Genomic DNA, 25,908 nt, shown 5'->3' with positions numbered 1-25,908 from the left:
AGTGTGGACCATGGGCAGTAACAGAGTTAGGTATTATTGGGCACCTGCCAAGGTCCACATGCTTGAAGGGGTCCCACTGTCGACCCTCAGAACCTCTTGGACCTACTGCTGCTGCTGCTCCTCCTTGCTGTTGCTGCTTGTTCATCTGTCCTCTCCAAGCGTGCAAGCAGCAACCAGATTGAGGAGATAGAGCAGCGTCTCTCATTGGCCTTGTGCTCTCCCTCTGGGCAGTTGTACAAGGCAGGTCTAGAGGGAAAGTGCAAGTGAATGGGCACTGGAGACAGAAGTGAGGAGTAGGTGGAACCATTCAGGTAGGGGCCCACTTAGGGCATCTTGCTCAAGGGCCCCCCAAGACCCAGAGCCGGCCATGGTGTTGACAATGTTCTGGAAAAGTAATTTTTTAAAGGACAGTATTAAAAAGTGGGCTTTTGTAACTTTTTTAGTGCCATTTTAAAATTGGAATTCTTCTCTCTCTCTCTCTCCCCTTTCTTCACCATTTCTCTCTTCCTTCAACATGGTATCGGAGATGGCCACAAAGCCAATGATTAATCAACCAGGTGTCTTCTCTTCAGCCAAAGTATGAGAAAAAAGAGAAGAGGTCCTCCATGTGTGTGTGTGTTTTCCTCTCCATCTGTTCTTTGGATGGTTCTTCCTGGGTGGAAGCTGCATAGCAACCTCTTCTCATACTGTCCAAAGCTTGGAGTCACAGAGTGTGATGAAAGGAAACGCTTAGCCATCTGGGCCATGCAAAGACAGAAATATCTTTCCGACTGCATGCCCTTCCCCCCACCAGCAAACAGCCACTGCTTCCTCATGGGGGAAGGGCCCAGTGGGCGGGTTGAGAAACATTCTCTCTTCCCTTTCCTCCCTAACCCACAACCTGCTGTTCAGTTCAGCTTCAGTTTTGACATAACTGAGGAGACTTACCGCCATCAGCAGAAAGCCGTTATCTTTGCCCAAGAGACTCGCTGGACTCCCCGGCTCCGCTAGGCCACAGTCATGCAAGCCATCAAGTGTGTGGTGGTGGGAGATGGGTATGTATGCACCATTCTCTTGAGGGACAGGGGAGAGTGTGGGATGGGGCAACTCTTCCTTGGAGTGACTACTTCTCTACTCTGAAGGCCCTTCGACATTGTGTGTGCGTGCTCTCTCTCTCTCTCTCTCTGACTCTCCATCTCTCTTCCAGGGAGGCCATGCACACATGAGAAAGAAGGAACAGTGATTTGCATCAAGGGCAATAAGGTTGGGGAAAGAACACCTTACGCTTTCAAAATGGAACATAAAGACAAGCACCTTTCAGTTAAATGCTAGCCTGGATAGAATGTGTGTGTTATTTCTGTGTCGCAATTTCTGGCAGAGCTATTATTGGTGGTGGAGTCAGGAACAGAGTGCAGAAGACTATTGGTACATGGCTTTAAGCACTCGTGGGAGGATAGACATTTAACAGATATGGAATGCATCCCTGATCCTTCCAAAGCATTTAACTAAACAGTTGCATCCTTTGGGTTGACGGATTGCGAGCCTGGGACAGTGTAGCCATCTCTCAATTGAATTTGGAATGAAGGTATGGCCCTTCGGTTTGTGACCTTGTGTCTGGGTTGTGCTTCCTCTGCATTGATGAACCTGGAGAACATATGTGATCATTCATGGACAACACTTTGCACTGGAAATTGGCAAAACATTTGCTTCTAGGAGGCCTGGAACATTTGCAACTTGGAGGTCTAAGATGCAAATAGTTTCTAAGGTTTATAGGACACCTGTGATCCCTGGAGTGGAATTGGAATGATCACTTCCTGATGTCACTAGTCAGTCATAGACTAGAGGTCAGCACCTGGCTCAAAAGGTAAAGTTAGCCCTTGGAAAATAGGGTGGCCATGTATCCTACTTTACAGTCCTCTATTTGAAGGGCTATCAGAAGATGGTTTTCTACTTGTAGATGTCCTCTATTTGAAGGGCTGTCCTGTCCAAGTCCAGTTGAAAGATAAAGAACCATCAGAAGGGAAGCTGGGCCTTGAAATTGCCCATTAGTTGTTAGCACCATGACAGTAGGCCAAACAGACACAAGGTCTGGTCACAGCCTTCCCCACTATGCTGAGATGTACTGCATTTCTATGTAAATTATAGTAATTATTTCTAAATTTGCATTGATACATATAAATGGGCATATGCACATTTTGTGCAAATCTGCGTTCTCTTTTGTCCTCTTTTTTTGGTTATGCTCTTCTTCTTCTCCTCCTCCTCCTCCTCCTCCTCCTCCTCCTCCTCCTCCTCCTCCCTTTTTTGCAATGTGCAAGTGGCCACCCTAAATGTATAGCAACTGGCCCAACAGTTTGCCATTCAGAGGCAAAGCAAGGGGGAAATGGGGGGAGTAGTTTCGGGGCTTGCCATCAGGCTACTGTGAGTGTGGGGTAGGGTTAAGCCCTTGGCCTGCCACATATCTCTCCCTTTCTCAAAGTGCCCCCCTCCCAGTAAACATATTTGTTTATTAGAGAGGGGCCACAGTCTGGTGTCATGATACTTATTAAAAGAAAAGTGCAACAAAATGGGAGCATCTTTTATTGGAACAGCTTGTGATGGTTTAAGGGCATTTGCAAGACATCAGATAAATTCTTCATCAAGCCAAATCTTCACCTCCTTCCTGATGATGTGCTCTGGCTGACTCAAAAGCATATTCTTTTCCATGAATTGAAGTCAGCTCATTAAAAACGCTCACCTCGTCCACATGTAAGACTTGCAGTCCTGTGTATGTTAACTCGGAGGTCAGCCCCGCCTAATTTTGGGCGGCACTTGCTTCTAGTGAGTGTGCATAGGACTCTGCAGCCTCAGCTTCCTGCATCTTGGGTTGGTACTGTGCACAAATTTTCTAAGAGCAGCACTCTTAACCATCAGGAGGAGGAGAGAAACCTGAAGGGAGATTTTGAGCTCACCATCAAGAGGGTTAAGCCTGTTCCCATGCTAGGGGGGTTTGTACTGATGTCACTTGGGCCAGTAGCAAAAAGAAGAAACATTAGAAGTGTTTGCATTTTACCCCAGTCCCTTCCTCTTTAAAAGGCTCCAGGGAGGAAGTCTGTAAGGACACAGAGCCACAGAATGCAAGAGAGAAGGAAGCACCATTCTCATGAGCAGGTGGAAGTGGAGGGTGGGGCCATAGTACAGGGAGCACGGTTCACTGTCCAGTTAACAGGATCAGGTAGTAAGTTGGCCTTCCCCAACCTGGTACCCTCTAGATGGATTGGACTGCCACTCCCATCAGTGTAGACACATTGAAACCAATGGGGCTTAAGAGTCTGGATCCAAACTGCCATAAATATCTTAATTCTTGCCCCATCCTAAGTATGTTTATCCAGCTGTAAACCCAGCAGATGTCATTGGGCTTCACTTCCAGTTAGGAGTGCATAGGATGGAAGCCTTAGAATGGCCTTCCCCAACCTGGTGCCCTCCAGGTGTTTTGGACTACAACTTCCATCAGCCTCAACCAGCATGGCCCATGGTCAGGGATGATGAGCACCACAGTTCAAAATGCCTGGAGGGCACCAGGTTGGGGAAGGCTGCATTAGAGCAATATATCATTAGAGAGAAGTGGTACAGGAAGGAAGTTCTCTTAGACTTGGAGATGTGAGGAGTCTTCTGGTCCTAGGTGGGATAGCAGCCTCCCAGGGGATCAGGTTAACCTAGGTGTGCTTTGGGGCCTGGCCTTGCTGCTGGATGTTCAGTTACAGCTGATAACCCAGCTAAGGCTAAGTACAAAGGGGGGGGGGCTTTTTGAGTAAAAAAACCCTACCATTTTGGTAAATGTCCAGGAGTCACCCTAACTACACTGGTTACTGGGCCCAGTAAAGGCTTTTATGGGCTAAACCCTGCAGAGCTCAAGAGAGTCTCCACCTATTTTCCTGCCCATGTGATCCTCTGCTCTATACACTTTCCTTTAGAGAAGTACAATCTGTATATATGTGGAGCAGGGTGTTTTCAGTGGTAGCGCCTGCACTGTGGAGTACTTTCCCCAGAGAGAAGCCCACCTGTCTTCTTCACTGCTCAGGCAGACTGAAAATAAAATATTTGTATTCACAAAAGGCTTTTCTGGTTTATGATGTTTTGTGTGGGAGGGGGGGTTAACATGTCCTGCTATGCTGGCTTTTAAATTGTCAAACAACGGTTCTTAAAAATGTTATCATTATTTATGATCTTATTATTGCTGTGTGTTTTTAACTGGTTTAAAAAAATGCAAGTTGCTTTGAGTGTGGGGTGTGTTTTTTTAATGGAAAGGAGTTCATTCATATTGCAAATGAATGAATGTATGACATGAATCGTATGAATGAATGAACATGGTGACATCGTTTCATGCTTTCCTTCTAGCATTGATTACACAGGGATAGACCAAGGCATGGGGAGCATATCCCTTTCCTGCTCTGCCTTTGTTAGGACCGGGTGGACATATTACAACAAAATGCACCATGTGCCTTTTCTTTTCTTTTTTCCAGAGCTGTGGGTAAAACCTGCCTCCTGATCAGCTATACCACAAATGCCTTCCCAGGAGAATATATCCCCACTGTGTGAGTATGGTGCCGGCGGGAGGTAGAGGGTTTGGAGAATATGAATTTGGGCTTTAGAAGACTCAGCTAATATGGAGAGCTGATTTCTCTACCCACCTCATCTATACCTTTGGCAAATATTGAGAAAACACCATTTTATTTTTATTATTTATTTATTTATTTATTTATTTATTTAAAACATTTGTATCCCGCCCTATATCATTAAGATCTCAGGGCTGCATACAGATAAAATAAATGTAAACAGTATAAAACAGTAAATAATTTAAACAGCTAAAAACATATTAAACCATTAAACAAGCTAATACCAATTAAAGTCTAAAACAATAAAAACGTTAAAACAATGTACTACTTTAGGGAATGTATTTAGCTCTCAAAAGCTTTGGTAAAAAGCCATGTTTTTACTTGGTGCCAAAATGAAACCAATGTCTGCGCCAATTGGGCCTCCAAGGGGAGGGCATTCCACAACCGGGGTGCCACAGCAGAGAAGGCCCTTTCCGACGTCCCACCATAGTGTATGTCACACACTGGTGGGACAGAGTGGTGGGCCCCTCCAACAGATCTCAATCCTCGGGCAGGCATATATAAGGAGAGGCGCTCCCTCAAATATTGAGGTCCCAAGCTGCTTAGGGCTTGAAATGTCATCACCAGAACCTTGAATTCTGACCAGAAGGATATTGGCAGCCAGTGCAATTCCTTTAAAATCAGTGTTATGTGATCTTTAGGAGATGTTCCAGTCAGCAGTCTAGCTGCTGCATTTTGCACTAGCTGCAACTTCCGAGTCATTTTCAAGGGCAGCCCCACGTAAAGTGCATTGCAGAAGTCTAATCAGGAAGTTACCAGCGCATGTACCACTGTGGCTACATTATCCCTGTCCAGGAAAGGCCCTAGCTGGTGGATCAGATGAAGCTGGCCCCAAGTACTCTGGGCCACGGAGCCCACCTGGGACTGCAGTGACAGGAATGGATCTAGGAGTGCAACCCCATCCAGGACAGGTCACTTACCCAATTCCCAGACTTGGGAACCACCAATCCACAGAGCTTCCATCTTGTCAGGATTTAGCTTCAGTGTACTGGCCCTCATCCAGCCCATTATAGCCTCCAGCACCTTCATTGCCTCAGCTGACTCTGATGACAAGGAGAAATAGAGGTGAGTATCATCAGTGTACTGGTGACAACCCAACCCAAAACTCTTAATGATCTCACCCAGTGGCTTCATATAGATGTTGAACAGCATGCCAAGTTCCTATGGCTCGAGGAAAGACAGCATTATACAATCCCCGATGTGAATGCCAAAGAGAACCAGGTGGGTTAGGATAGGCAAGAGATGTGTATCTGTCCTACACATTACATGGAAGGAGATGGCAGACGGACATGGCAGAGTTCTTGGGCTGTACTAATTCAAGCAGTAGGGGAGCATGTATTTTGCATATATGTTTTAGTTTGGTGTAGAGCAGAGCAGAGCCGGGCAACCGGTCACTCTCCAGATTTTGTTGGACTGCAACTCCCAAGCCAGCACAGCCAATGGTGAGGGATGATGGGAGCTGCAGTCCAATAACATCTGAAAGGCCACAAGTTGCCCACCCCTGGTGTAGAGGACTGGTGTGTTGTAGGCTTAGGGCTTCTCTACACAAGGCATTTATCATGCACTCAGCATTCCCTGCTCATGGCTGTTTACAGGTTCTTTAGACAACATTGTGACCATCCAGTTTTGCTTCTGTGTCTAGATGTCAGGGTGGAAACTGAGCCCATAGAACCCCAGAGCAGTTCTGATTCTGAGGAGGAACAGCAATCCGTGGGAGAGGAGCCCGCCCATCCCTCACAGGCACAGCAGCTGGCAGACATTCCTCCTGCCATCATTCCTGAAATAGATAATGACCCTGGCAGTGAGAGAGTGTGGGAGGGGGGCTTGCTAGATGCTCGATGCAGACGCAGGGAGCGACGAGCGATGGAGGGCGCAGAAAGGAGGCATAGCACCCGTTTGGCGTGCAAGCAATGGTTGCGTCCTGTGGACCCAAGGGAAAGAGGGAGGAACTCTCCCTAGCCCATAAGTTCAGGGTCTGCAAGTGATTCGCCTTCAAACGGGGACCAACTGCCTAACCCGGAGCATAGGCTAGCCTGCTGTTCATTGCTAAGTCGCTGGTGATTGGCATCTGAAAGAGTCATTAAGTTGTAAAAGGATTGAAGCCTTGAAAAGAATCCTTTTGTCTGTGTCTTGAGTTGGCTATTGGAGTAGACTGAAAGAGGCCACTAGTGTGCTCCTGACACTAACCAGCACTTTCCACAAGTTTTTTTTAGAACAGGGAAAATGTGGCATTTAATTGTGAAAGCGAAAGAAAGCACTTCTTGTGTAGTGCTTGGATCTCAATTCAGCGATGAAACTGAAAATAGATACCACAGATTAACAGCCGATTAACAGCCTGACATAGAAAAGCTCTTAGTATACATGCAGGGAGCTTATTTTATGGGGGAGGATTTGAAAATATGACGCATCACCACCACCCCATTTGAAGTGTTGCAGTCCAGAATTCTACCACTTTTGCCGCATTCTACATCATTTGCAGAGTCACTATGAGATACTCAGGCTGGAGCCATCATAGATGCTGTTCTAGCCCATTATAATCCAGAACACTCTTTATGCATATAGTACATCTTTGGTCTAGAGAGCAGTAGGCACAGGGATGGGGCAACCATCACAGACTCATAGGTTTGATTGGCCAGCAGAAACTCAATAAACTGATCTCCAAATGAGAAGCAGCAATGCTTTATCCTTCACAAACACACCATTAGCCCATATAACACAGACCATGATCATGTAAAAATTAAGAAATTGCCACTAGTTTGGTGGATGGGTATGGTGGTAGCAGTGCAAAGATTACATGTTGGAAAAGGCATATGCAATCCCCTAAGTAGCAACTGAGTGGACAAACCCTTAATTAATAGCTGTTGAACATTCAAAGAGGAATGCATTTATACTTTCTCCTAATGTGCGTTATAAACAAGCACTAGTTTGGATCCTAAAGTAAGCTAACTTACAGAAATTCAGTGTCTCATCTCCTCTTCCCCTGCAGCCAATTGCATCCCCCCCCCCAAGCATCTTTGGAGGGTCAGGAGCCCTCCTGAACAATGTGGGATGGCTGCAGGGGACTGCTGGGGGTGGGGGAGGAATAATAAAAAAGGAGCTTGGATTTTGTGTGGATAATAGTTATTATACAGTTTAGTCACTAGGTGGCACTGAACTAATTGTTTCTGGCTGGAGCCAGGAGTTTCCTATGTCTGTTCTATTCTTGTTTATGAAAGGCAATAAAGTTCTCGTCTGACTTCCTGACTAAGCCTTCCATGGCAGATCCTAAGATAAGTTAACTTAAGGAAGTCCATGGAAGGAAAGTTTCCCATCCCATCCCCTCCTCTCCCCTGCTACAGCCCCCTGAACCCCACCTAGGGTTGGATGTATATCTGGTCCATGTCATTTCTGCACGTGTTCAATCATTTAATCTAATTTCCGCATCAATCTACAATTTTAAAGCACGCACATTTTGCATTTATTTTTGTACACAATTTCTCCTAATGTATGTATTTCTATGTGCAGTGTTCCCCAATATTTTCAGATGCAACGTTTCCTAATCTAAGCATTTTTTTTACAAAAACTTTGAGCTAAGAAGTGCACTGCAACATTCAGAGAAGTGTACAATCTGAAGGACAACTCTGTTCCAATCCACGTATTAGTCTGGGAAGTGTGAATTAGGTTGGTTGGCTTTACAGTGTGGGCCAAACAAAAAATTCTCCCCCATCTCTAACCCCATCCTGCACTGGTTGGGTGGGGGGTGCAGTGCAGGAGGCTGCAAGGGGTAGGAAGGGATGGGACAATTTCCTTCCGTGAACTTGCTTAGGCTAATTTACCTGAGGATTGAAGCCATGATATGGGACAGAGATCCCTCTGTCCCAAGTATCTCGTGCTATTTCAAACAGGAATGACCTGAGACATGCATCTGTTACAGATTCGATAACTACTCTGCCAATGTGATGGTTGATAGCAAACCTGTGAACCTGGGACTGTGGGATACAGCTGGCCAGGAGGACTATGACCGCTTGCGGCCTCTCTCCTACCCGCAGACGGTGAGTCACTCTGAGGCATTTTCCTCTTGCATTCTTCACATGCACTGGGGTTTTGTCTCACATCTGCACTGCAGAAGAAGTGTTCACAATCTAATTTCATTGAGATGTTAGAGTTTCCCCGCTATATTTATCCGTGTCTGCCATCTCTCAAGGCTTCCCAGAAACCCTCCTCTCTGCTTGTCCTATGAAACTGGATCACTCCTTTCTTTCATGGGGGTCTCCCAATATCAAGGGCTCAGTATCCTAGACATGCATGAGAAATTTGTTTCAGTTCGGTTTTGATCAGGATTTACCCAGTCTGCACCTTCTGGACTGAACACGGACTCGGATGCAATCTGTGGTCGAAGTCTGTACATTTCTGAGCTTGCAGTGTAATTCGTGGACCCCCCTTTTCAACAGCATCTGTACATTTGGAAAATGTGCATGAAAAAATGCACAGTTGTGAAAAAATGTGAAAAAATGTGCACAAATATGCCTTAATCAATGAGAGAACAATGTGTACATTTCAAAGTTGGGCACAACTGATGCGTACATTTGGGAAAATATGCACAGAAGTACGCATGGATTTTCATGTAGAAAGAGAAAAAGAGCTTGCAATCTGATAATGGACTTGAGTTGGAATGAGCTTCAAGATGGAATGTGGAGAGCTTCGGCAAGATAGAGTTTGCTTATTTGCACATCCCTGCAATATCCCCAGTTCTGGCAATGGGGCCATTAGTGCAAGACTATAGGGCAAAAATCCAGGGCCCCAAGCAGCAGAATGAGGAGCAGGGATGGCATACCACATTGTGAAGTAAGTGAAACAATACACCTAACCTTTAAGGGGTGGGGGTCCCTATAAGACCATTAAGTCCCAAATCTAAAATTACCTAATTGTACCACTCACTCAGTGCTAGAAGCTGGAGCATGTAGCCTTCCTGGATGTCAGTATTATGCAATAATAGTTGCTGAACAGATGCAAAGGGAGAAAAGAGAGAGAAGAGAGGCAAGAAGGATCCCTAGAAAGTTGTCAGTGAGCATAGACAGCTCAAGATATTTCTGTGCTTGAAGCATGGAATCCAAATTCGGCGCTTCCTGACATCAGCTCTTTTCCAGGAAGTCTTCCTTGGTTGACCAGCCTCAGTTTTATTGGCACTCTGCTTTTTAAAGAACAATGTTAATATGTTTCAGTCTGTCTATCTTTTATTCATTTTATCTCTTGTTCACTGCTCCGGAATCTGCTTATATGTGGAGCGGTATACAAATGTTGTTAAGTAAGTAAATAAGTAAATAAATAAAATGGCACCTATTGGTAATAGAAATATATACGAGTAAATTAAATAATTGCCCATTCAGTGCCCTTTAATGGTCCTCTAAAGTCTGCTGCCTGAAGTGGGCCACTCCACCTTAAGGGCAGGGCTGGTGCTTCCTTTGAGGAAGAATGATGTTGGCCTCTACTGGAGAAAGATTTTCACCAAATGCACTGGACTTCTTGTGATTTTCATTCTGCAAGAATAAGTTCTCTTACAGAGCAAACCAAACCTGGAGTGATGAGGTTCAGTGCCACTGAGCCCCTGCTTCATCCCAAATCCTGCCAGAATACAAGTGACCAGGGCAAGAGATGTGTGTGTGTTTGTGGGAGTTTTTCTTCTGGTGGATCTCAGGGATGTTGCGAGTGTCCGTCTGGGGGCTGGGGCTTGGCAGGTTCCTGCCAGTTTGGCCCTCCGGGGCGGGTACCAGTTCATGACCCCCTGCTCTTGCCTGACTCGGTGCATGCTGAGGTGGGCTCCCAGCACGAGCAGGTGCAGGAAGTGGGCGGGCGGGGAGCCAGCAAGCAGGTCATGGGGCGGCCTCGGGTGAGTTCACACAACTGTAATCTCAGTGATTTCAATGTGAGGGGAAATACTTAAGCCGGCATAGGGATGTCAGAGAAATCCACAGCAGAGCCAAATGAGTCCAGACTGTAATTAATCTGACCCTCAGATTCTGCAGCAAACTGGATCTTCCCCTGTGGGGTGGGTTCTGCAGATTTGCAGACCGGTTTTCTAACTTTCTCAAATGTTGCACAAATTTCATCATAGAAACACACACACACACACAATCCAGCCAAAAATGTGCATTTCCCCCATAGGCTAAAGTGTGAAAATGTGCATTTTGGGGGAAATTGTGCATTTTTGCATGTGCAAATCATCTATCTATCTATCTATCTATCTATCTATCTTAAATAAAATAAATAAATATAACAGTTGTTAAAAAAAAGTTGTCTGCAAAATCCCCCCACTGTTATGATAATTAGCAGGGGGCTGCAAAATGACGTGAAAATGTCACCCCAGGCCCATTCAGTGTCATCACTGTAATTTGTGTTATCATCAGGTAGCCATGTTGGATTGGCTACATGGCACTGTGGCATTATCGTGCTGGCTATATGATTCCTGGTTGGCCGAGTCACATGGCCGGCAAGAACTACTCTCTTGAAAAACAAATTCCCAAGAAGCTGCCAAACAGCAGCTTGAAAGCCCCTCCTATAAGGCAAGGCTTAGGAGGGTTTTTCAGAGAATTGCTTTTCATACCAGAAATGTGCTTACACACAGACATTTGGCATGCTCCTATTAAAGTCACAGGAATCCTGTCCTATTTTGCATATTGCTACCCTATTTAATAATGGTGTTGATAGGTGCCAGCAATAATTGATATTGGTTAATAAGTATATGAAGCCTCTCATTTGTAATAGTAAATTAAAACCAAGGATTACACAGAGGAGCAAACAGGGTTAAAGTACTATGTTAACTTTCACAAACCACAAGGTGAGGAATATTCAGCCGTGAGAGTAATCAGATGTCAGTACAGGGATAATGAATGAGCTAAAACCCTTAATTACATTGCTAATGACAGGAAATGAGAAATGGTGTGTTCTGCACTCTCAAATAAAATAAATAGTTCTAACACTGTTTTCATGTGCATTGAGAAATATCGAATGGTAGTAATTCGGTAGATACGGAGGCAGCTACATTAGTCAAATGAGGCATCATTTCTTGTGCAAATTCAGCAGAATTCACTGCTTAGAAAGGAAGTATGGAGGACTCCTGCATTTCTAAGTAGGCAGCAAAACTGAACAGCATTGGCCACCTACGGGAATGGACACAAGGAGTATGACCCTGTCTGTTTTTCTGGATCTCTCAGTGGCTTTCAATACCACCAACCATGGTATCCTTCTGGATCACCTGGCTGGGTTGGGGTTGGGTTTAGGGGGCATGATGTAACAGTGGCTCTGATTCTGCGTGACCAGTTGGACGCAGAAGATGGTGCTTGAGGACTTCTGTTCTCCTTCATAGCACTTGGTCTCTGGGGTACTACAAGGTTCCAACTTGTCCCCCATGCTATTTAACATCTACATGAACTGCAGGGGGAAGTCACCTAGAGGTTTGAACTGCAATGCCCCCAGTATGTGGATGACACATAGCTCTACCTTTGTTTTTTGCCTATTTAGTATTTATCCCAGGGAGACTGTGGAACTAAGGATATCAGAGAAATCCATGGGGGGGGGGGTGAAGTTTCATGGGTTTTCCTAGGTTTGGCCCCCTGGACTTCATTTCGGTTCCTGCTGTGACAACCAACTTGATCTGCAGCGAATTGGGCCAGTTCGGGCATTTTGTGCAATTCTTTTTCTGTTTCCACAGTTTGTACAAATTTCTGAGCAATTTGCACAAATTTGCCATAATTTGCACAAATTAGGCCGTAATTTATGCAAATTGCTCAGAAATTTGTGCAGACCATGGCACTTAAAGGGAAAACTGCACAAAAAAGTTCCCAGAGTTTGTGGAAAAGCCTGCAGCTTGACTCCCAAACACAAATCAAGCTGTACACACCACAGAACTCCATCAAGTCAAAAAAGGACAGGATTTCCAGGCAACAGATAACCCTATATGGAAGTCCTGAATAGGTTCTTGGAGGCAATTTTGTGATGGATGAGGATGAACAAGCTTGAGCTTAATCCAGACATGATGGAAGCACTTTGGCTAGGGCAATCTGATGTGGATAGAGTGATTCAGTGGTAGGCGGCAGTAATGCAACCGAAACTCTCCCCACGACCTGAGTTTGATCCCAGCGGAAGCTGGTTCTCAGATAGCCGGCTCACGTCAGCTCAGCCCTCCATCCTTCCGAGGCTGGTAAAATGAGTACCCAGCTTGCTGGGGGAAAGGTAGTCACGACTGGGGAAGGCAATGGCAAACCACCCTGCTATAGTCTGCCAGGAAAACGCTGAGGAAAAACAACGTCCTTCTAGGGGTCAGTAATGACTCGGTGCTTGCACAACAGGAACTTTTCCTTCTTTCCCCTCCCAAATCACTCAGAGACCTAGCAGTAAAACCTGAACTACCTTCTGCACATCCTTGTCCTAGAGAAATGGCAACTTAGCTTTTCTCCCACCATACACTCTTGATCAGTTTCTAATTCCTGTGTTTACTCTCTTTCATTAGTTCTCTAAAAGCCCAGTCCCAAGGGGCTGCCACTCTGTAGACAGACAGAAGGAGCTCTGTGCCTGTCCTATGCCCTGCCAGGCAGAACAGGAGAAACAGTGGAGGAGAAAATACCTCCCATTCCTTCTGTCCGCTATTTTGAGGTGGATGGGCATCTTGCTTGCTTACCTAGGGGCGTGGCCAGGCACAGAGAGGCTTGTGGATCCTTCGGTTCCATGCCCTCTCTGTTCCCTCCCTACACACTGGCATGCCCCCTTCCTAACTTCCCTGACCCTCTTCCAAGATAGCAACAGAAGAGAAGCCATTGCAGAGTTTGCCATGGTGGCTGGTAGATGTGGGGAGTTGGGAAATCCCCATTCAGATTTCCTCTCCCGAGGTTGTAGCAGTGTCTATAGCTGTGGGAGGGGAAATCCGCTATATCCTATGATTCCTGGGATGCTTTCCCAGGGACCATAGGATTTCTCTGAAATCTGCACTTCTATATTGGGGCACTCTTCCTCCATTTTGTTCTATTCTTTGCTATCTCTACGCAGTCTTCCTTTTCTCATGTTTAGTGTACTATCAGTATTGTTCATTTAAGATTAAGCCGTTTTAAAACTGCATTAATTTAATAAAGAGATGCTTAACCCCCATTGAAATCAATGGGAGTCAAGGATGCTTAATTGGATTATGTGCTAATTTTGTAATGCACTGAAAAACAACTGGAGCCTGCAGATATTCATTTTTTCCTGGTTATACAGATTCAGGTTGTTTTATGTGGTTTCATGAACTGGTTATAGTTAATGACATTCTTCCGCATTCCTGCCACCTTATTACTAGTTAATGTGTGTGTGTGTGTGTGTGTGTCGGGGGGGGAGAATAATAGTGGCCTACCTTACTGGGTTGTTGTAAGGACTACAGAGATGGTGTGGGAAATGCTTTGAGCACTTGGCAAAGCCCTATAGTACTTGATAAATTGTGTTTCACAACATGGGACTTCACAACATGGGACAGTGTGACTTTTCATGGCTTTTCTTTTCGTTTCTGCCTACAGGATGTCTTCCTCATCTGCTTCTCCCTAGTCAGCCCTGCGTCTTATGAAAACGTCCGTGCTAAGGTGAGACCATTCTGGGCTTTGTGTAGCAGAGAAGGAGGCACAAAGAACGTGAGACTTAGGTTGGAAAATGCTCAGTCTAGAAACAGCTGCAGCATGACAATGTATAGTGACCCTAAATGTTTTGATCCCCCCTACAACTGTGATGGGGCCTGCAGGAGTTCGCCATCCAGTCCCTGCCCTTATAATTTACTACTATTATATGGCCTATAATTTACAAAGCCAGAGCTCAGCCCAGGGTCCTTTGAAATGCCAAAGCTCGGCCTTTGAAAGACCACCTCCTTTCCTTTGTACCTTCATGACTGTTGAGATCCACCATTGAGATCAACTTGTACCATGATAACCAGTTAGATCAAAGCAAGGCCCAGCAGCAACAGATGACACTGTTAGGCAGCTGCCTGGGGCCCAGCGCTGCTGCCCCCCCTCCCCCCACACCACTTCCACTTCCTCCTCTGTCCATGCCTCCAGTCCCCTTTCTCTTCCTCCCTGCTGTTTGTGTGTAGTTCCCTCCCCTCCCATCCACCTGTCTGCAGAGCACACAAGCAGGTCGTCTGTAGATTATCTTATCAGTTGAGTAGGTTCATTCCCGAGCTTGGATCCCAGTTGTTGTTGGACTACAGCTTTCATCAACCCTGACCAATGGCCATGCTGGCTGGAGAGGAAGGAAGTGCTGGTCCAACAACAGCTGGGACTCAAGTTTGAGAACCAGTTCTGAGTAGCCATGCATAGGATTGCATGCTACATAATGAACGTATGGCATGCATTCTATCAGGATGCTCTAGCCACTAGCAGAAATGGTGTCTGGGGGGTGGGGTAGAGTAGATAAATGAATGGAGGTTTGAAGGCTATCAGCCAAGCTAAAAGCAGATACTCCATATTCAGAGGCAGGCAGTATATCTCTGATAACCAAACATTGGGTGTAAACAACAGGCATGGTTATCTCCACTGTGGCCTGATCATAAGCTTCCTAGGAGCACCCGGTGGCTATTCTTGGAGACAGAATTCTGGATTACACAGAACTCCATCTGATGATCCAGCCAAGCTGTCCTTCTCTACTGTGAAGTTTTTGCTCAGTCCTTATCTATTGTGAAGCCAGGTCATCCTTATCTGTAGGTAAACAGCACTGGTACAGAAGGGCAGCCCAGTTTTTCTTCTTCTCCCCCTGTCTCCATGTCTCTTGTCTCACTCCCCCTTAAATCTTGAATTTTCCTCTAGTGGTTCCCTGAAGTACGACATCACTGTCCTAGCACTCCCATGATCCTTGTGGGCACGAAGCTGGATCTCCGGGATGACAAGGACACCATTGAGAAGCTCAAGGAGAAGAAGCTAGCACCCATTACATATCCACAAGGCCTTGCACTGGCCAAAGAGATTGGTATGTGACAGTGAGGGGGATGGAGATGCCAAATTGAAGCTATGTCAGTTAAAATTGTGGAAGCCCTGCTGACTTGAACAGAACAAATGCAAGAAGGTAACCATACTAATGCTTTAGTCTCGCTGGCCCAGATCTCCATGTGGAAGAGCTGTACCTCAGCGTTAGAGCCCATGCTTTGCATGCAGATGGTCCCAGGTTCAATCCCTGGCATCTTCAGGTAGGACTAGGAAAAAATCTGCCTGAAAACCTGGAGAGCTGCTGCCAGTCAGCGTCGACAATACTGGGCTGGGTGCACCACGGGTCTGACCCAGTATTACGCAGCTCCCTATGTTCCATGCATTTGTCTTACGTCACGTAGGGCTGAGAAAGCTACACCATATCTTCTAGCTGTTCTTTGGTTTGTCAAAGTATGACTATAACAAAAATACAGCGGAAGGAGGGATGGGTGAGAATGTTGCTCTATCAAAGTTTTTTTAAAATGAATTTTCCCAATTTGCTCCTCTCAAGTCTTTCAGTGAGCTTAGACAGAGTTCTGTTCCAAAATACACATTTTTGTGAGCTTTCTGATGTAGCTCATCTCAGGGGAAAATTTGCATATTAGGGAAAAGTGCCCACAAAATATTTGAGAATAGTGTGCATGGAACAGCATTTCAGCAATGTCAAGTAAATGAAAAAAAAGTGCATTTAAAAATGCACACAAAACTGCATACATTAATGCGTAAATTACAAAAAAATGTACATGAATTTCCATACAGATTTTTAAAAATTGCATACTTGTATGGGCATGGGACAGAATGAGCTTGACCTTAAAAGTAAAACAATCTCAACAAAACTGAGATTGACAGATTCATCCACCCCTAACCAGGAGGATCCAACACAGTGGTCTCCCCGACTCATCTTTACCCCATTTGTTTGCCCTTTAGCTCGTAGTGCTGCTGTAGAAATGGACAGGTGCGGTGTCCAGGAATATGTGGAGACAGGAGGACTGGAGAGCAGCATCAACACATAGGGAGGTGAATGCATATAAAAATGCAAGCAGCCACATGCCTACACACACATACACATGCACACACACTTTTGATGTGGCAGTGCAGCTCTGGTTGGAACATCAGGCATATTGGGGATCACATTGAAATCCGTCTGCAAAAATGTCTCTGCACAGGGAAATTCCAAAACTGGGGTTCTCATGAAACAGTTTTCCCTTGAAAAATATTTGCAGTCAAATATGGGAATGTGAGTCCCCACTTTTCACACATGGGCACAAATCACAGGAGACCGCACCCACAAAGAGTGGATCTGCAGTTCTCTTTTCAGGTGAAAAAGTGAGGCATAGGGGATACATTACAACTGTTGTGATGTCTGGAAAGAGGTGCATGTCTTATTATGATCTATGCACTTTTATAGTGCCAGATAATGTGAGTCATTTGTAATGAGTCCAAATGGAAAATGCTAGCAGTGGGAGAGCCCACTACCTCCCTAGGTAATTGGTTCCATTGTCGTATTGCTTTAACAGTCAGGGAGATTTTCCTGATGATCAGCTGGAATCTGGCTTCCTGTAACTTGAGCCCATTATTCTTTGTTCTGCACTCTGGCATGATCGAGAAGAAATCCTGGCCTTCCTCTCTGTGACAACTTTTCAAGTAGTTGAAGAGCGCTATCATATCTCCCCTCAGTCTTCTCTTCTCACAAGGCTAAACATGCCCAGTTCTTTCAGTCTCTCTTCATAGGGCTTTGTTTCCAGTCCCCTGATCCAATCCCCTGAATCCAGAGGTCAGGTGAGATGGTCAGCTTAGGGAGCAGATCTTCGGATTTATTTATCTATTTATTAAAACTAAAAGACAATTGAAATGTGGAGGGCAGTAGATTTTGTCATTTTGGTCTGACACTTAATTTTTTTTTTCCCCATAAAGCCACAAGCAAGTACGGCAAGGGCAGCAGCAATGGATGGGGGTGGGGTAGGGCCAGCCCTAACATTAGGCAGAGTGAGGCAGTCGCCTCAGGCAGCAGATGCTGGGAGGTGGCAGCAATGTGTTGGAGGAGATAGCTATGTGCCATGTGTCCTGTCCTGTACCCCCTAAGCTAGTCTGCTGCCTTCAGATGCAGTGCAGGACACTCTCCCATCCACAGTATTGATGTAAGATTCAATTGCCAGTCCAATCAGCTTTTGTACATGGAATGGGAGTGGGCACTATCTTGTTCTTTGCCTCATGCAGCAGAATGTCTTGAGTTGGCCCTGGGGTGGGCATGGGGAGGAGAGTGCTTCTAAGGCATGGCAACAGGTTTCCTGGAGTGGTGGCTTCAGAGCAGTACTGTCTTGGATGAGATGGTGCCCACCCTCAGGATGCTCAAAGATTTTGTTTGGTCCACATTTTTAAGCCAACAGACCTAAGTTGCACTTTCCAGACTAAAATGCAGATTGGAACTCAGATATCCTTAGGAATTTGCACTTCTCTGAATTTTGTGATACAGTTCTTAGCTCAAAAACGTAATTTAGGATGAAATGCACATACAAATGTGTAGTTTGGGGAAAAATATGTGCAAAAATACTATTTAAATGCAATTCTTGTGCTTAAAAAAGAATTTGGAGATTGATGTGGAAACAGGATGGGACAGACTTATAACTGAACTCATGTGAAATTGACATGGACCAGAAATAGAATGGCCTGTCCATCTTTAATCCGCTCGAAAGCTCTAGGGAGTTTTTGTGTATATGCTTGATCACACCATCTTAGAATAGCTTCCTTCCTTTTGCTAGCAGAGGCAACGACAGTCCACAAGTGGGACATAAAATGGCAGAACAGGCTGGTGACTGAGGAAGGCAAAAACCGTTTGCCTCAGATCTCAAGACAGCGAAAGCCAGTCCTGGAGAAATCCCAGGACTGTTTACTTATTTTCTTGCCAATACTGTCCCACCTATGATGACCCCACCACTGGTAGCTCTTCCAACTCCTTCTAGTTGAGCCCATTTGCTTAAGTGTGAACGAATGATATTAGCAGCCACTTTCCTCTTTTCTCTCTCCTCTCCTCATCTTTCTATGCCCAGAACTAGTCTTCAAGATCGAACTGTTGAAATGTTGTTCAACCACAACTTCCTTTTCCTGCCCTGATATGTGGCTAACCAGCAAAGGCAGAAGCTCCACTCTAGTTCTTTCTCAAAGTCCTTGCCTCTAACTGTACAGGCACTGTATGTTCTTTCCTAGATGGGTGAGAGATTATGGGATACACAGGGCAGAGTGAAAGGAGAGATGGCATGTCTCAGATGGCAATTTGGGGTGGGTTGGGGCGTGGGGGCTGCTCTCTGGGGCACACAGACACAAATACTTGTTCCTGTCCATAAAATATTTCCTTTTTAGTCAACCTAGTATTCTCCTCTTCCAGCATAGTAGCAAAATCCAAAATCTGCCTGATACATATTTTTTTTCTAATATTCTAGAGATTTCTAGAGACTTTCACAACAGTAGTATAAGTCTATACTTTCTTCTTCTTGCCTGTTTTGGCTCCCTTCTACTTCAACAGGAGATCTGTTGGCAAAGGGAACCCTTCCCCAACCTAGTGCCTTCCAGATGTTTGGGACTTCAGCTCCCATCAGCCCCAGCCAGCAGAGCCAGTGGTCAGGAAACCTGGGAGTTGTCGTCCAAAACATACGGAGGACACCAGGTAGGGAAGGCTGACATAGGTCCACTTGTAAAGCATGATGACCAGCAGACATTTCCATGGGCATCCAGAAACAAAAAATGTCAGCTTAACTAGGGCCGGCCAGCCCTACTGTTAGGCACAGTGAGGCAACTGCCTCAGGCAGCAGAAGCTGGGAAGCAGCAACAGGAGCCCCCTGGCTGTTCCTCCTGAGCATCTCAGCCACTCCCCACTGTTGGAGGACAGAGCTGTGTGCGCCTCACAGCCTACGCTATGCCCCCTAAGCTAGCCTTTTGCCCTCAGGTTCAGTAGAGGACACTGTCCCATTCACTGTACTGAAGTAAGATTCAGCCCCCAGTTCCGTTAGCTCCTGTACTTGGAATGGGAGGATGCCATCTTATCTTTTGCCTCAGGCAGCAAAATGTCTTAGGCTGTCCCTGAACATAACTTTTATTACTCTGAAAAGCGTAAGGACAGGGAGTGTGTATTAGGGGGTGGCCACTTATGCATTGTCAAAAAACGTGGCGGCAGCAACAAAAGAGAGAGAGAGGAAGAGGACACCATTTTGCATACACCCAGCATATGTTGATTTATATGTCTAGGCACAAATTCAGGAAAAATTAATAGAATGTAAGTAGAAATACAATACATCCCACCACAGTGGGGAAGACAGTGGCTGGGTGACTACGTGCCTGCTCAGTCTGTGGTCCAGGACCCACTGTGGAAGGGCAACTTCAAGGCCCCTTCTAGCCATCACTGCTTCTTTTTTTATGGTCCTGTACCTGTAAAGTGGAGTTGGGCTGGGCATCCCTTCAAATAGCAGGGGATGACTTCAAATGAGGATTGCCCTCTGTAACTTATTTATTTATTTATTTAATTTCTATACCACCCAATAGCCGAAGCTCTCTGGGTAGTTCACAAAAATTAAAACCAAACAGCACACAATAAAACAATATAAAACATATAGAACATTAAAACCACAGTATAACAACACAACCAGAATAAAACCTAGCAGCAGTGCAGGGATTTAAAATACAGATTTAAAACAGCAAAGCCAAAAGTCTAGAAAGCTAAAATGCTAAAATGCCTGGGAAAATAAAAAGGTCTTCACCTGGCGCCGGAAAGAATACAGTGCAGGTGCCAGGTGAACCTCACTAGGGAGCTCATTCCAGAGCCGGGGTGCCACAGCAGAAAAAGCCCTCCTTCCAGTAGCCACCCGCCTCACTTCCTTTGGCAGGGGCTCACGGAGAAGGGCCACTGACGATGATCTTAAGGTCCAGGCAGGCACATATGGGAGGAGGCGATCCTTCAGATAATCTGGCCCCAAGCCGTTAAGGGCTTTGAATGTTAATACCAGCACTTTGAATCGAGCTCGGAAATGGACTGGCAGCCGGTGCAGCTGGAAAAGTACTGGCATAATATGCGCTCGTTGGCCAGTCCCTGTTAACAATCTTGCTGCCCTATTTTGGACCAGCTGAAGTTTCCGGACCATTTTCAAAGGCAGCCCCACATATAACGCATTGCGGTAATCCAGACGAGAAGTTATCAGAGCATGGATAACTGTAGCTAGGCTGTCTCTGTCCAGATAAGGGCATAGTTGGTATACCAGCCTGAGCTGATAAAAAGTGCTCTGTGCCACTGAGTTCACCTGTGCCTCACTGACAGTTCTGGATCCAAGAGTTGTAAAGCAGGACTCGTAGCCACCCTAGTGTATATGCACACGTTTTCCCCTTGGGATAACAGGATTTTCCCTCTTCTGCTCCTCCGTTATCGTTTCTCTTGCTTGCTGTACCTTGCTGTACCCACTCCCCCTGAATTCCAGAATTGGACCATATGCAGTTTTTGACACCGCTTTCAGTCCCTTCAGCCCATTTCCTTCTTTTTCCTCCTCTATGTTACTAATGTGAACATAGGCATTAAACACTGCAAAGAAGCAACTTTGATGTGATCGTATATAACATTGCATCACAATGCTTCTTGCACCATGCTTTACTGATGCACCCATATGCTCCTGCACATCATAATACTACATCTTAGTGTCTTGATACAACAGAAGTCCTATGCAGCAATTCACCTGCATTATTCATAAGGCTAAAGTGGGGACAGGACATGTCCAAGCATGCATGCCCAGAAACCTTCTCCTCACCTTGAGCATGATGGTCTGCAAAAATCTGCATAAGGGCTTGTAAGTGTATTAAATCGAACATGCTTCCATAGCTCCCACAATCATGAATCTTGCCTTATCAGGGTTCCCTTTCATGGGAGCTCTGGGAATGCATTCAGCCAAACAAGTTCACAAGCCCCTATGAAGGTCTCTGAGGTAGCTGTGCACTCAGGGATGCTCTGGGGCAGACTGTCCTCAGTTTGATTGTTAACTGTGCTGCAGGTGAACACTCGCATAGCCCTAGAGTGTGCAATCACATCAAGTCTGGATCTGTGTGTGTATTTTATCTATGCACACAAGTGGTTGTGCACACCTGCCAAACATCATGCGAGGAGAATCTTGATGCAAATATGCATACAATTGAGAGTACTTTTTTGCAGTGTTTTATCAACAGTGATGTTGAAAGGAGCATGAAGAGAGTTGTAGGGACCAGCCCCTCCACAAACAATGCAGGTGGAATGCTTTGTACAGAATTTGGAAATAAAAGCAGAACAATGGAGAAATCCTCAGGTGTCACTTCCACTTTGGAAACATGACCATGTAAAGTTGAACTCCAAATTCCTTGGGAAAATTCAGATGAGGGGTATATCAAATGTATTATTTATTTTTGTCTTAAGAAAGATCAGTTTTAAAAATTGCAAACAATATGTGTGCATGGGGGCATGGGGAGCTGATGCTCTGAAAACTGTTCCTCCACCACCACCACAAACCTCTGAAAAGGGTAGAAAGAGCTTTCTTCGTGCTGGAGCAAAGATATGATTGTATTTTCCCTGAGCCACAAAACCGATGTGCACCTTTGAAACAATGTTCTAACTTGTAAGAAAATCAGTGAGCCTGGAAAATGGCACCAATACATTAGAGCAACTGGTTGCATGAGACACCCTGATCTTGCCAATTTTGTGCAGGCCACATTGACCGATGTAATCACCTCTCCCTCCCAGTGCAAGTTGAGTCAGCCACCTCTTCCATGCACCTCTCACTGTCCACATTGGGGGTAGCAAGAGGTAAGGGAAGGAAGACTCAGTCGCTGCTGGGAAAATTGGGGATGTTGGAGAAATCCATCTGGGGGGTGTGGAACTCAATGAGCTTTCATTGGTTTGGCCTCCAGGACTTGCGGAGCCCAACTCAGTCTGCAGCGAGTCGGGCCAGTTAGCGAATCTTCCATGTTTCTTCAATTTGTGTAAAGTACAGTTCAATTTTGTGCAGAATTTGCACAAATTATGGCCACCATTTGCACAAATCTCTGAACACACACACAATATGCCAAAAAAAATCCCAGAGTTCAGGGGGAAAACCTGCAGCTCAGCCCGCAAATGCACACCAAGTCAGGAACGAGCTGAGAACTCTGTTGAGCCCAAAGAGGACCGGATTTCCTAGTGACAGACTTCCCTAAGGAAGAGCTGCTGATCCTCACAGCACTGGCCAAGGCCTTGGCTTCGTGCAGCGTGCAACATCCCTATGGAGGCCACTCAGCTGGTGCTGGGAAGAGCACCCGTTTTTCCCAGCGCCAGCCAAATCCCCCAGTACCTAGATCCCCTCTGTCATCTCTCAGCTCAGAACAGATATAACAGCAGGGATTCCTTCGCGGGGGTTTCCTCCAGGGGATGGGGCCTGGAGACCAAACCCAGCCTCCGTGGAGAAACCCGAAGTGGCTTCACAGGCCAGATGAAGGAACTCTGAGGGCCAGATTAGGCCTGCAAGCTGGAGGTTCTACATTCCCGGTGTTGGGGATTTCCTGCTACGGAAAGACCGTGTGACCAGTTCCTAAAGGCTGAGCTGGTATGAAGCAACATACAAGGTTCCTTGAAAACAACATTCCAACTTAAAAAAAAAAAAAAACATTTATGAAAATTGCCATTTTCCCATTGCAACATCTTGTACATTTTGTGAAGGAGGGAACCTAGCTTAGTACTGGTTGAAAATCTATTATGAAGGGCAAGCAACAGCCTAGAAGAAATGCTGAAATCTAGCTTTATATAAGTTAGGCTGCAATCCTGCATGCATTTACCTAGGAGTAAATCCCACTGAACTCAGTGGCACTTACCTCTGAGTAGAAATGGCCAGCATGGGAAAATCTAGCCCTTTTTAGGCTCGCTGGATTTCCCCAGAGCCCCATTTGGCTTGCATTTGTGAGCCAGGCTGGGGGCTTTTCCTGAAATCCAAGAACTCTTCTCAGTTCCTCCCCCAAATCAACATTTGCACAAATTACAGCTATAATTTCCTTAATTTGTGCATATTGCAGCCATAATATGCTTAATTTGCACAAATTATGCCTCCAGTGTACACAACTTAGGCATATCGCAGCCAGAGTTTCTGCAAATTAGGCAAATTATGACTGAAATTTGGACAAATTGTGCAAATTGCAGACACAATTTGCATAAATGTTGATTTAAGGGAAAGAAAACCTCAAAAATCTGTGAGCTGGCCCAATTTGGTCTGCATTGGGTTGGGCCAGCTTGTAGGTAACTGAGCCAAAGTGGGGGGGGGGGGCTGAGCTGATGAAAGTTCCACAAGTTCACCCCCCAGACAGATTCCTCCAATACCCTTACCTCTGAGTAGATTGCACTGGCATGCATAGGACTTCACTATTTGGGTCTGTATACAAATTTAGCCACTCCTCTGAAACAAGGTCCTGACTCCCAAAAAACAATATCATGACATTCGGGCCAGTTGTTACATGAGTAACAGAAATCATACTAATAGTGCTTGCCATTTGTATAGTGCTTTTGGAGGGTCCTTTTTTTTTCATAGCAACCCTATAAGGAAGATACAGTATGCTTCACATATTGTGGCCAGGTTCAAATGTCACGCAAAGCCACATTTTGTTTGATGGAAACCAGGCTAGGCAAGCCTCAGGCTCACACACTCCCCCTCCCACCCCCTGCTGCAGCATGGCCTAGGGATGTCAGAGAATTATGCCACGGATCTCGGTGAGGCCGAATGCCAGTGCATTCGGGCCCCCGAACTCCGTGGCGGAACGGTCTGCCACCCCCCCACCCCCCGCAGATCCCCCCGGGACGAGAATTACCTGGGGCGGATCTTCCGGGCGGCGGTGGCTGGTCTTCCAATCGGCTGCCGCCGCAGCCATTTGCAGTCTTGTGGGTTTTTGTTTTTGTTTTTACAAGATGTGATAGGCTACGTAAAGATTTACGTAGCCTATCATGGCTGGGTAAAAAAACAACAACTGCGTACGCAAATGGCAGCGGCTACGTCCGCCGCCATTTGCGTTCCTTATTTTTCGCCATCTTAGTCTACATAAATATTTACGTAGACTATGACGGTGAAAATAAAGGGGAACGCAAATAGCGTAGCGGGCGCTATTTCATCCCTTTTTGATTCGCCATTTTAGCCTATGTAAATATTTACATAGGCTAAAATGGTGAACAAAAAAGGGAAGCAAATAGCACCCGCTACGTTATTTCGTTCCCCTTTATTTTCACCGTCATAGTCTACATAAATATTTACGTAGACTAAGACGGCCAAAAATAAGGAATGCAAATGGCGGCGGCCGTAGCCACCGCCATTTGCGTACGTGGGTTTTTTGTTTTTTTCCCAGAGCCCGCCACAGCCGGAAATCTGGCTGTGGACAGCTCTGGCCTGGGCTGGGCCTGGCCAGCTGCTCCGCGGAGCTGCCGCGGAGCACAACCGGCCGTGGAGGATTTCGGTGGGGAGGAACGGATCGCCTCCCCCCCCACCATCAACATAATCCGCGGAAAGGTAAGTGACTTTCGTACATCCCTAGCATGGCCATGAGGAGGAGTTCAGAAGCTTTTCAAACTTATAAAACTGGCTTGTTTCAACAAACTACAGTTAAAATTAACCACAGTTTACGGTTTGGATGTAACACTAAACTGGTTAATCAAAACTGGAACCAACAGCTTCTTAACCTCCTCAAAGCCACACTGGAGGAGGGGAGGGGGCTGTGGTGTTCCTGCCTATTTATCAGTGAGAATACCTTTTCAATGAGGCCCTTCACACAGCATGCAATACCTTCCCCCACACACAGTAATGCTGCCACAAGGACCTTTTATCTCAGGTTCAACCCACTTACTTTGTGATACGGAGGACATGCTGCCTTCTATTCTGACCTGTACTATTCTAAAGTTTATTACTTTACCCTTATAGCCACAAGCAGTAGGCACAGGATTTTATAGAATAATGAAATCCTGATTTGTTACAGCATTAAGATGTTAAACAGTAAATAAATAACTTCTAAAGCATATCTGTCTATCTGTCTATCTCTTCTCACACCCAGGCACACTTGATGTCCACTTTAGTCCTATACACACAAATCCTTTTCACAGTTTATCTCTTTACAACCTACCTCTTCAGAGTCTACCTCTCCACAGACCCTATCCAAACTCTAACCATTCCCTGACTCTCCCCAAGCCCTATCTCACTATAAACCTTTTCCTATCTATATCCCTATCTGAACTACACAAGCACAGCAGCCTGTTTGTATAGCATGCATCATTTCACACATATCCACTCACTCAGCCAATCATCTCACATATGCAAGTACACCAC

General features: G+C 45.6%; 1 protein-coding gene across 1 annotated transcript in view; it reads left to right on the top strand.

The window, feature by feature from the left end:
• Positions 1-889: 889 nt before the first annotated feature.
• RAC2 (Rac family small GTPase 2) overlaps positions 890-25,908 on the top strand; it is a 29,254-nt gene continuing 4,235 nt past the window's right edge. Inside the window, exons 1-5 of the mRNA XM_084809745.1 lie at positions 890-1,034; positions 4,479-4,550; positions 8,545-8,662; positions 14,150-14,212; positions 15,425-15,584. Coding sequence (XP_084665871.1) covers positions 1,000-1,034; positions 4,479-4,550; positions 8,545-8,662; positions 14,150-14,212; positions 15,425-15,584 — 448 coding nt within the window. The 5' untranslated portion in view covers positions 890-999. The remainder of the gene's footprint in view (positions 1,035-4,478; positions 4,551-8,544; positions 8,663-14,149; positions 14,213-15,424; positions 15,585-25,908) is intronic.

This window comes from Heloderma suspectum, chromosome 7 (assembly GCF_057233095.1).
Source record: "Heloderma suspectum isolate Gila_16-S chromosome 7, 16-S_ref, whole genome shotgun sequence".
Classification (NCBI taxonomy): Eukaryota; Metazoa; Chordata; class Lepidosauria; order Squamata; family Helodermatidae; genus Heloderma; species Heloderma suspectum.
Note: the sequence above shows the minus strand (reverse complement) of the source record. Positions and strands in the feature narration are given on the sequence as shown.